Here is a 12819-nt window from a genome sequence, read left to right as displayed (position 1 = left end):
TATTTTGCAAAAATATCTATGTTGTTTTTTAAATTACATTAGCTAATAATATAAGTATGTATGTATGTATGTATGTATATATATATATAATTGAATGCAAATCCATTTGAAAATGAAAATTGTATTAAAAAATTACTCTAGAACAACATACTCAACATTCATATTCTTAATTAAACAGCGAGTGAATAGTTCACTCAAGAAGCAATAAGAAATTACTAAATATTATTAAATTAATAATATTATTTCTTTTAATTTTAATATTTTACAAAAAAGAATTAAAAATATAATAAAAAATAAAATATAACTATAAAATATAAATAGAAATATCTTTTGAACAATGAATTGTATTCCATAAATATATTATGTAAAATAATATATATGCAATTTTTATATAATTTTTGTTTTATTTTGATTATAAATATTATTATTAAAATATATTAGATAAAAATAATAGATATAATTTTACATATTGTATTTTTATTAAAATTATTATCACAAAATATAAGGTACTTCAACATCGTTAATAGCGAGATCGTCAAGCATTTCTTCAAGAGTGATTTGTGGATAACTAGGATCAGATAGCTCATTTGTGTCTATTGGAATTGTCTTCATACGATCTTTAAAAATATTTATGTTTTGTCTCATTTCTGGATCTTCTTCAATATCTTCCAGAAACTCATAATAGTCACTAAAACATAGATTATAATATAATTTTGAGTTTTAAAATATAATTTAATTTAATTACAAAAAAAAAAAAAAAGAAAATTTATACTTCTAAATTTAAAAATTTTTATTTTTGAATAAAAATTAATTTACTGAAAAAAAATTAATTTACTTATTATCTGTAGTCATATTGTCCTTATCTGATAACATATGTTTCAATTTCCAATTTCTCATTCTGCGTCGCGCAGCTCTATCATTTGTATAATTCTTCTTTGTTAAAATTATATCTGGGACTAAATCTTTATTTAATATTTCGAAATTTTTATCATTAATATTACTGTCATTAAGAGCATATCTAAAAATAAAAATCATTTTTTAATTTTTAAAATACCAATTATTTGATAAAATAATAATTTACCCTAAAGCAGTATCGCCAGGTTTTAATACATGACCAAGATGAGTGCGTGTATGAATTAAATTATCATTTATTCCTAAATCACAACTTTTAACTAACCATACATCTGCTATTACATGCTAAAAATAAAAAAATTAATTAAAAAATAATTAATTGCTTCAAAGAGAATATTATAAATTTTTTTTTTTAATAACATGATATATCAATCTTTAAATTATTTAATATATACCTTATCTGAAATAGTTCCTTGTCCAGGAAAAAATTTTCTATCTTTAAATTTTATTTGTTCAATATCCATTACTGTATATTCTATTAATTGTTTTGGATCACAAATACTGTTAAAAGCATGTCTCCAATAAAGCGAAGCATTCAATTCTGCAACTAAATAAATAAATAATATTTCATAAATTAAAAATTTGAAAATTTTTAAAAATTAAATAAGAATAAGAATATCAAATTTTAGGAAATTATACCTACTTTGCCCAGATGATACATCTATTAAATGTATGAAATTTGTAATCTTATATACTAAGCAAATTGAATTTATTCCTCCAAGTTGATGACTTAATTTTCTTGGAAGACATACTATACTATCTCTTGATATTGGGACTATCTCCACGCTATTCAAAAAATTAAATTATACATATTAAATTCAATTTATTGTAATTATTAATTTATATGAAAATAATAAATAAAAATAGTAAGATAAATTATGAATTAAAAGAAATTGTTATATTTTATTTTTATATTCATGAAAAGAATAATTTTAAAATTATTATTATATTAATTTTAAAAAAAGAAGAAATATTTATTTTAAATATTTATTAAACTTTATTTTCATAAAAATGTTGATTTTATCTAATATATTCCTATTATATAAAATTAATATTTCTTTATCCATTCTTTATTCATTTTTTTTTTAGTAATTATTTAATCATAATTATTTTTACCTGTATGTAAATTTATAATTGTAAATGTTACTATGAATATCATGTGATATTAATTTTTTAGAATGGTCATATCGACAAGGTATAACACTTGAAAGAAAATCGACCATTTTACGTGCTGTTGCTTCATTTGCAAAAAAAAAATCTAAACCCTCTATAAAAATTATTTAATATATATATATTATGATATATTATGATTATAATAAAAAATTATGATTTTTATACTTTATTTTAATGTTTTTCAGTAATTTAAATTTATTACCATGAATAGGTTTTATACCCAAAGTTTGTTCGTGTGCTTTATATTTTAATATTAGTTGCTCTAAATAATAAAATGTTTTTTTATTTGTTGCTCTCTGCCGTACTTGTACCTATTAAAAATAAAACATAAATATTTATAATATAACAAATTATTTTTATTCTAAATCATTATTATAAAGAAATTTAATATAAAATCTTACCAAAGCACGCCAATAATCTTTTGCTTCTGTTCGATGACAATCATTACACATTTGATGATTTATTGTGTATTCAACTATAAATACTTGTTGAAGAACTGCTCCTCCTATTACTTCAGCTTGTACTGTTAATTTTACCTAAATAAAATAAAAAAAAGTAAAGTGTAATAATATAATTTTATATAATAAATTATTATACAAAAGATTATTAATTAAATTATTATACCTTTAATCTCATAGAATGAGGTTCTGTCCATACAAATCCAGCATCAATTAATTTTACACGATTTAAACCTTTTAATTTTTTCAAACATAATGTTAATAATTCTCTAGATTCTAATGCTGCATGAATCCATTCTCCAGGTGGTTGTAAATATCTAAAAAAGTAAAAACTTCTTAAGTTCTATTTAATATTTATTTCTAATTAAAAAAAGAAATATAAATTATATATATATATTTTATAATATATTTTACAATAATATATTTTTTATTTTCTATATAATTTAAAATATATAATTTAAAATAATAAAGAATCAATTCCTTTGATATATTGTTATAAATAATATTTTATAGTAACAAATTTATTATGTATATTAAATATTTTTCAAATGTTATAAACATTCATTAATATTAATAAATTATGCTAATAATCACAACAAAATTATAAATTATAATTAGATTTATCAAAAAAAATATGTAAAAGTATATATTAATTTTGAATATATAATAAATAATATATTGATTTATCAATATTTATTTAAATATTTAATATACATATTTATATATTAAATATTTAATGTATAAGGATTAAAAACTAAATAATATTATATATAAATTATATTATATTACCTTTCACAACCTTTGCAAAAATGAATTGTTGCTTGCTTTGGAATATTCTCAGTAACATCTACTTGAGTTCTTAAACATGCCACGCACATATTTGCTGGATTAGGTTCAATACTAATGCCACAAATACAACATAATCTAAAAATAAAATCAAATTCACATTTTTTTAATTTATTTCAATTTTGTTTTGAAATTTATAAATATAATAAATTTCATATTAAAAAAAAAATTTCAAATTTACTTATCCTATATAAATTTTACAATTGTTGAGGTTATATTTACTTACATCATTGATTTTTGTTGAATTGGTTCATTTAATAATTCCATTATTGACACTTATTTTTTTATATTTTGTAAATAATTTCGTTAAATTTTAAAACTAAATTTATTAAATTAGAAATATATAATAAAAATGATCACATATATATTAACTGTAACCACGTGTAAATTAGTACTAACTTCAGGTTTAAGATACTATTATATTAAGATACTATATGTAACTAAATATTTAGTTAAATTATTTATTAAATTATCTTACAATTTTAAATTTTTATTTTATTCAAATTGAAACATGATCAATTTTAATTTTAAATTATTTTTTTATTTTTTTAAAAACATTAAATTTAATAACAGAAATCATAATATATTTAATATTTATTGTTATTAAATTGACATTGCTGCAAAATTGAAATAAAATTGAAAAAATTAAATTAATTATTTAATAATAATTTTAATTTTATATATTTTTATTTTAATTTTGATAATACAATATAAATCTTTAAAATATATGAATAATTGAATAATATTCATGAAAATAATATAATTGAAAAATCATAAATGAATCATTTTAAAAGTGTCTTATCTAGTATTGACAAAGTTTATGACATATTTAAAAGAAGCTACTTTTGTCACTACCATTGTAGTATGTACTGTGTACGATCAAGCGATAAAGGAAGAGTAGAGTGAGAGCAGATAATATGTTCATTTTATTATTTATTCTTCGTTGTTGATATATTTTTATTATCTACAAATTTATTATGAAAATGAGTGATCAATTTTTCAAATAAACAGTTTGTAAATTTGATATAATATATTGAAGTTAATTAATATAAAATAATTGACAAATATTAATATTACAACTATATATTATCACATGTATGTATTTTATATATGATATAATATATAAATATTAATTTGTTATCAAAAGTATCAAAATTAATATTTGTATATATATATATATATATATATATATATATATACATGTTTTAATTATTTTTATTTTTTAAATTTTAGATTTGTTAATTATAATATAACAAAATGGCACCAGTGCCTTTAGAGGGTCATCAAACACCTGTAACTAATAATATTCCACAAGAAGGAAATCGTGGTGGTTCTATTTCCCTTGGCATGCTTATTGATTTCATTATACAACGTACTTATCATGAACTTACAGTTTTAGCTGAATTGTAAGAAAATTTATATATATTTTTATATTAAATTATATTTTATATAAATATAATGATTTAGATATGTATTTAAATAACAGATTAAATAAAAAATAAATTAATTAAATAATAATAATATTTTTATATAAAACAAAAATTATAAAATAGAAAAATTAGAAAGATAGAATTAATATATATGACATATAAAATATATTTACAGATTACCTCGAAAAACTGACATGGAACGCAAAATAGAAATTTATAATTTTTCAGCTAGAACTAGACAATTATATGTACGTTTATTAGCATTGGTTAAATGGGCTAATAGTGCTTCCAAAGTTGATAAATCTGCGGTATGTTATAAATATTAATTTTATTTTATATTTCAATACAATTATATATAATAATTTATATTTTGATATAATTGATATATTAATAATAAGAAAATAAGAAGAAATTTTTTTAACAGCATATAATGGCATTCTTAGACAAGCAATCACTTCTTTTCGTTGATACAGCTGATATGCTTGCAAGAATGGCCCGTGAGACATTAGTACATGCAAGGTTACCTAATTTTCATATTCCTGCTGCAGTGGAAGTTCTTACAACTGGAACATATAGTCGCTTACCAGCATGCATAAGAGTAATTTATAATTTTAATTTTTTTATCAATAATTGTATAAGTATATTAATATATTTGTATAATTTTTTAAATTAAAGTAAAATATTTATATATAAGTTATATTAAATTATATTACATATAAATTTATGTATGCACATGTATATATATATATTTTCATAGGAAAGAATTGTTCCTCCTGATCCAATTACACCAGCAGAAAAAAGAAGTACACTTCAGAGATTGAATCAAGTTATTCAACATAGATTAGTTACTGGAAATCTGCTTCCACAAATGCGTAATTTAAAAATTGAAGCAGGAAGAGTAACATTTCTTGTAGAGCAAGAATTTTCAGTATCACTTACAGTAATGGGAGATGGTCCAACAGTACCTTGGAGATTATTAGAATTGGAAATCTTAGTTTCAGATAGAGAAACAGGAGATGGAAAAGCTTTGGTGCATCCATTGCAAACTCGTTATGTGCATCAAGTATTATTTTTTCTAGTAAATTATCATAATTAATTCTTTCTATTTAATATTAAAATAAATAATTTTAATTGCAAGGTGGTGCAATCGAGATTAGCAGAAAGTTCAAATCCATTATCAGAAGTTTATCACATTTTGCATTATTTTTGTCAATCACTACAACTAGAAGTACTCTATTCTCAAACATTACGGTTAATACGAGATAGATTGGATGATCATATTCATGTGGATGAATATACACCAGGAAAATGTCTTTCAGTTTCATATTGGAGAGAATTGACTAATAAAGATCCTCGATCAGAATTGGGCTATAAATTAACAGTACAGGTGGACCAACATGACCCTGCAAGACCTCTTGCAATAGTACATATTCCATCTTTAGGTAGCAAAGAAAGTGAAATAGCAGACAGAGCAATTAGGTCAGATCAATTATCAATGGAATGTTTATTAGTGCATACAATATATGTACGTACTAGAAGTAGATTATTAGATTTAAAGCAAGAATTGCAAACGATGTTGAAAGATGTTGAATGTACTTTAGCCGGTTCACCTGCAATTCTTTCTGTTCCAATTTTGCAACCTTGCTTAAGAGCAGAACACTTGTTAGTTACTGTTGATACACATACTGGAATGTTGCAATGTCATGTACCTCAATATGAAGTTCCGTTGATTCCGGAATTAACTACTGCTTTAAATGGCGATCATTCTCGCCTTCCGACTTTAATATCAGAACTTAGGTAATATTTCTTGAATTTTTACTTTATTTCATATTTTTTTTATTTTGTTTTATTTTTATTTGATATTTCAGATTTTGGATAACACAAAGACGATGTGAAAAAACATTACAACATCTTCCAGCAACTTCTCATGAACGTTTACCAGTTCTTCTTCATCCTGATCATCCAATATCAAAAATTAGTAGACATCGAATGTTTATCCAACTTCATCGACATCCTACAGTTATTTTAATAGTGGCATTTAAAGAGAAAGAAACTTCACCATGTGAAATTGAATGTTCATTTTATCTTGCTGTAGTAAAACATAGTTCTATAGAGGATGATCCCCATGATGATAGTATTGAAACAGAAATTCCAAAAATGTATTTAAAAGTTCAAAGTTTAATTGAATTTGATACTTTTGTCATAACTCATGGACCTTTTACTAGTGTTGACAATGGTCAGTTTTTAAATTCAGTATAAAATTTTAGAATAATAATGTTCTATATTTTTATTTAGTAGAAAAATGAATAAAGTTATATTTAATATATCACAGAAACTCCTGAAACAAATAGTTTGAAACGAAGAAGTACAGGACCTAGTGGAAGATCTGATAGCAGTGCTACATTGCAAAACAGAAGATCTAAGCAACCTGCATATTTTATTCCTGAGTTAGCACATGTGGTTGCACTTTGTGATGAAAGGATACCTTTTGTAACATTAGCACAAGAATTGACTAGAAGAGATATAGCTCATCAAGGGCTTCAAGTAGAGGCAAATGCTACTGCATTAGTTTTAAAACTAGTTCAATTACCTGCTCCTTCTGCAGGAATAAATACTAGTTGTGCCTGGTATGCTCTTCTTAAAAGATTACTCAGTGTTTCAATTAGAGTTCAAGGTAAAGGTATGGCTAAAACATGGATGGCTGAATTTGTATTTTATGGTAGCCCGTTATCTAGTAGTCATCCAAAAGAACAAGGTAATATTCAATAATTTAAAGAAATAATATTATATAATAAATATTCAAATAATCTAGATAATGTCTTTAATTAGGATTGCGAAGACCAGTGTATTTCCAATATGAAATGGGAACAGCAGATACTATTTCGCGTACAGTAGATGCAATACTTAATGATTGGGCTCAAATTGTACATCTTTATTTTATTGTACATGATTTAGCAGAATATTTTAAAATGGGTAATTTAAAATTTGTTGAAAAATAATATTGATTTAAAAATTATATATATAACTAAAATTATTAATTTAGATGTTTTATATTACAGAAAAATATAATCTGCGTAATATGGTTACTATAAAATTATATAATTATAGTAAGTTAGTTTTAACTTATGGTCCTAATCGTGGAGCTACTGTTACTGTGCAATGGAGTACCAATGACAAAGCATTTAAATTGATATTTGGAAAAAGTAAATATTATTTAACTTATTATTATTATTATTATTTATTAACTTATATAAAATGTTCATTTTAATAATCTATATAATTTATTATTTTATTATTTCATTTTATTATTCATATTATTTTATTTATTAATATATTATATTCATAATTTCTTAAATAAATTATAATCAATAATTTTTTTATAATATTTTTTTATAATTTATAATATATAAGTTATGTATAACATATAAATTTTTTAATTTATATAAATTTTATTCATATAGGTCCAACTAGTACTATTACTAATGCTCATTCAATTATGAAAGAACAATTGGAGGCTCATTTAAATAGACACAGAAATTTAGCTCAACTTATACATATTCTTCATGAAACACTTCAACCTCTTACATCAATTAGCAAATTGCCTATAATTCCACAACTTTGTGTTTATAATTCGGTATGATATTAATATTACTTATTTTTATTAAAACTTATTTTATTTCATTTTTATTCATTGAATCTTGTATATTTATTATTTATAAGTTTTATTATATCTTTATAGAGACCTCAAGTGCCAGTACAAACTTTCACTATTATGCCACAATGTGTAACTCTAGTCAGAATTGCATATCAGGGTATGTATTGTTTAGAACTTCGTCTACGAGGAAGTGGTTTAGTGAGCTTACGGGATGGCGCTTATAGCCGTTTTGATAGAAGTTACGTTGTAGATGAATTTACTCCTACACAAGGTCTTAAGGTATTAAAAATTTAATTTATTTTAATGATATAGAATATGATATAATAATATGATATTTTTAATAATTTTATTTTTAATAATTGTACAGGCTTTTTTATCTAAATATGTGGATGAAAGTGCAGTTTCTCGTAGAAGATCTCAATCAGAGGATGATAATCCTCCTTCTCCTGTTACAATGGATAGCGATGGAGGTAGCGGAAGTGGAAATGTAGGTTTTTTAAGTCATCATAGAAGTGGACCTCAATCACCTGCACAACAGAGAGATGGATTAAGGTTTCATCCACCTCTGACTCCACCTTCTGGTAGTAATCCTCATACTCCAGCTAGTCCACATACTGCTAATATATCACAGGTAGTTTTTATATTAAATTATATAAAATTCGAAACGAAATTTTTTTTTTAATTTTCTTTAGAATTTTTAAAATTTTTTTTAGACAAATCAACATCAAAGTTTTGGAAGTAGTCCAGCCACTTCTTTCAATTTGGCTTCACCACCATCATTACCACCAAATACACCTAATATGTTACCACATCCTTCACCAGGTTCTGGTTTAGTTGCTAACAGTCCTTTAAATCCAATGCATGTTCCTAGTCCAGCTGGATTAATGCCAACATCTTCACCAGGACCATGTAGTAATGTTCAAGTGGGACATTCTCCTGCAGGATCTTTTATGCAAACTGGTAAAAAGTTATTTCTTATTATATGAGATGTTTTACAATTATAATAGTTTTGAATTTTATAAAAATTTCTTTTATATCATTCAAATATTAATAATTAATCGAAATTGTAATTGATCTATATACACATACATATTTATATTAATAAATGTAGAAATATCAATATTTCTTTATCTTCTTTTCTAGGTTTTTTTCGTTAAATTTTATTATTTTGCTAAGTATTAAATGCATTGAAATTTTTTTATTATAATAATTATTTATTTAGGACATATAGATGGAAGTCCATTTCCATCTTCACAAAGTATGGCTTCTCCAGCAGCCTCTAATTGGCCAGGATCACCTAGTGTGCCTAGACCATCTCCAGCACGTCCTACACAAAGTCCGGGACATGCATTGCATAGTCCTCAAGCCTCTGATCATAAAACAGGGACTCATATTTCAAGAGTACTTCCACAACGTTCTTGGGCAGGTGCTGTACCTACACTTTTAACTCACGAAGCTTTAGAATTGCTCTGTTGTCCTTCTCCACACCCTTCTGGACTTCCTGGGCCTGATCTTTCACCACTTGAAAGATTTTTAGGATGCATTTATATGCGCAGACAATTCCAACGATTCATACAAACTGATGAATGTGTACGAATTTTATTTTTTACTTAGTTATATTTTATTTTAGAAATACAATATAAAAATTATATTTTAAATCATTTTATAGTTAACAGCGGTAAATAGTACAGAACCAGGAGTTGTACATTTCAAAGTAGAAAGTTTACAATGTCGAGTTGGCTTAAATCCACAACATTTACAATCTCTTCATATAAAAGTACAACCTCTTCCAGATCATAAAGATCAATGGACGCTTGAAGAATTACAAGTAATATTTCATAATTAAAATTTAAAAGATATCGTTTTCTTCTTTTTAATAATTTTATAATTATTAAATTCTTTTTTTTCACAGATCATAGAAAAATTTTTTGATACAAGAGCAGCAATACCACCATATAAACCAAACACACTTTCTGGTTTTGGTAGAATGTTAAATGTTCCATTTAATGTGTTGAAAGATTTTGTACAAATTATGAAATTAGAATTAGTACCTGGGTTAGCACAACAACAACAACTTAAATGGAATGTACAATGGTGTTTAAGAATTCCTCCTTCTGGAACTCCAATTGTACCTACTGGCATGGCTGCTATATTAGTTTGCAGAAATAAAATTCTTTTTTTTGTATGTATATATAGTAAAATTTTTCAAAATTCTATTTTGAAATAAATATTTATATATTTAAATTTATTATACTATTATTATTTATTATATTATATTAAAAATATATTAACTTATTATTTATTTTATTTTTATTATAGTTGCAAATAACAAGAATTGGATTACCATATCAAGGAGAAACACCATCACTTGTTTTACCCCTAGTTTATGATGTTAGTACAAACCTAACACAGTTAGCAGAAAAAAGAGATCCAAGCCCAGCTTCTGCAATGGCAGCAGCATCCTTACAATTAAAAAGATTTGCTGAATATGGTGCAAATCAGTCTGAATGTTCTCTCTTTCCTGCAGTTAGAGATTTACTTGCCAATTTGACTCTTCCTTCAGATCCTCCAGTCATGTCTCAGGTAAATACTATATTTTGAAATTCGCAATACATTAAATTGGAAAATTTCATTATCATTTAGTTTATAAATATTTATAAAATATTTGAATGATTAATAAAAACATATAATATATATTATTGTAACATTAAGATTTATTAATATTTTCAAAATCATTGAATGATAGTTTCATAATATTTATTTGGCTAAATAAATCGATACTAATGATAATTTTTTTTAATAATTATTAATTGCGTATGAAACAATGAAATATTAATGAAAATTACTATTTACAGGTTCCACCAGCTGGTGGAACACCAACACAACAGATTCAAAGTCCTGCAATGCAATTACATTCTCCTATGGCTGGAAATCAAGGTCCTCCACAGGCACCATATGGAATTCAAGGTATGCCTCCAATGGGCATAATGGGTGGACCACCTCAATAGGACATGCTTTACTCTCCTAACCCACTCAATTTACCGAATCAGTCGACTTGGATCAACTGAAACGTATTGTAATATCTATTTTAAGAATATATAGTGGGGAATTGTAGGAGAGTTATTTCATCAAGAAAATTTGTTTTTTAAAAACTCATACTGTAATATTATTTGTAAAAAGAAACTATAATCAAAAAATATTGTTCATACGAATTTACATAATTCATACATTATAGATATTGATTCTTAGATTAGTTCTTAAGGATAGATGGAGCAAATTTCATTTTAAAATAATTTATTAAATTATTGCAATATTTACTTTCAATAAATTCCATCTATTCTTTAATAATCTTGTATTTTTACATATATATGTATTGCTATACTCAGGATTTCAATTGCAAAGAAATTATATTTTCAATTTTTTATCTATAGTACAAATCTCATGATATTGAAGTATAAACTATGAAAATATTACTTATTTATAATGTTTTGTATTCTGTAAAGAATTCAATTATTAAGTTTTTTTTTCAATCAATCAATTGACATATCTTTTAATTTAGTAAAATGTAAAAAAAATAATTATGACAACTAAAATATTCTTTTTATTACAAAACAGTGACTGTGATACTAGTACAGATATAAAGTGAATTTTACGAATAGATTATAAAATAATAATTTAAAATTATTCATATAATAAATATAATTCTTATATGTAATTTAAATTTACATTATCCTTTATAAAGTAAAATATACACTATATTGTATATGCAAGTATTCCTTTAATAATAATATAATAAGAGCATTTCAAGTGCTATTAAAAATATAAAAATTTTAATATTGTGACTATATGATTAGACATTTTTAATAATAATAATATTTCTTTTTTCATTTTTTTTAAAAATATTAATGTATTTATTATTGAATACTATATTTATTTTTAATTATTTTTAATTAAAACAAAATTTATTAATCTATATTGATTTTATAACAATGTGATTTTTATAACAGTATTTAAAATATAAACATTTATAATTTTATTATTTTTAAAAGTAAAAATTAAAATAATTATTCTTTATGTGCAAGTTTAAAAAATATTCACAATATATTCACAAATTATTAAATTTTTAAAAATAATACTTTATTAATTATTTTATTAAAGATATAAAACTTTAAAATTATTTTAAATAATATCAAAGAAATATATATTCTTATATTCTATATAATTATAAAAAAAATCATTTATTTAAGATTTCAAATACTAATGGTACATATATATTAATGTAGGATAAATATATTATTTTAAATTTTGAATTTATTTATGAAAGAAATTATCAATCTATCTATTT

At 23.1% G+C, this 12819-nt stretch overlaps 2 protein-coding genes across 3 annotated transcripts; one reads left to right on the top strand and one right to left on the bottom strand.

Moving 5' to 3' along the window:
- Positions 1-457: 457 nt before the first annotated feature.
- LOC552010 (60S ribosomal export protein NMD3) lies at positions 458-3792 on the bottom strand. Its single transcript, XM_624390.5, has 11 exons — positions 3616-3792; positions 3333-3467; positions 2710-2860; positions 2487-2621; positions 2288-2396; positions 2029-2179; positions 1556-1698; positions 1308-1459; positions 1082-1197; positions 836-1018; positions 458-688 (listed from the first exon to the last, which is right to left on the bottom strand). The coding sequence occupies exons 1-11, from the start codon at positions 3654-3656 to the stop codon at positions 493-495; spliced, it is 1512 nt and encodes a 503-aa protein (XP_624393.1). The 5' UTR covers positions 3657-3792; the 3' UTR covers positions 458-492.
- Positions 3793-4246: 454 nt separating this feature from the next.
- LOC552794 (mediator of RNA polymerase II transcription subunit 14) lies at positions 4247-11663 on the top strand. 2 transcript variants are annotated; one of them, XM_026442211.1, is made up of 19 exons: positions 4247-4484; positions 4623-4795; positions 4995-5127; positions 5244-5417; positions 5577-5882; positions 5958-6616; positions 6688-7055; positions 7152-7574; positions 7649-7792; positions 7879-8022; positions 8281-8453; positions 8559-8753; positions 8842-9105; positions 9188-9434; positions 9697-10064; positions 10144-10302; positions 10387-10656; positions 10794-11057; positions 11363-11663. In XM_026442211.1, the coding sequence occupies exons 2-19, from the start codon at positions 4647-4649 to the stop codon at positions 11480-11482; spliced, it is 4560 nt and encodes a 1519-aa protein (XP_026297996.1). In that variant the 5' UTR covers positions 4247-4484; positions 4623-4646; the 3' UTR covers positions 11483-11663. The 2 variants fall into 2 exon arrangements, with proteins under 2 accessions (XP_026297996.1, XP_026297995.1); XM_026442210.1 differs by having other exon boundaries at positions 4248-4484; positions 11330-11663.
- The last annotated feature ends 1156 nt before the right edge of the window (positions 11664-12819 follow it).

Source organism: Apis mellifera, linkage group LG8 (assembly GCF_003254395.2).
Source record: "Apis mellifera strain DH4 linkage group LG8, Amel_HAv3.1, whole genome shotgun sequence".
Taxonomy (NCBI): Eukaryota; Metazoa; Arthropoda; class Insecta; order Hymenoptera; family Apidae; genus Apis; species Apis mellifera.
Note: the sequence above shows the minus strand (reverse complement) of the source record. Positions and strands in the feature narration are given on the sequence as shown.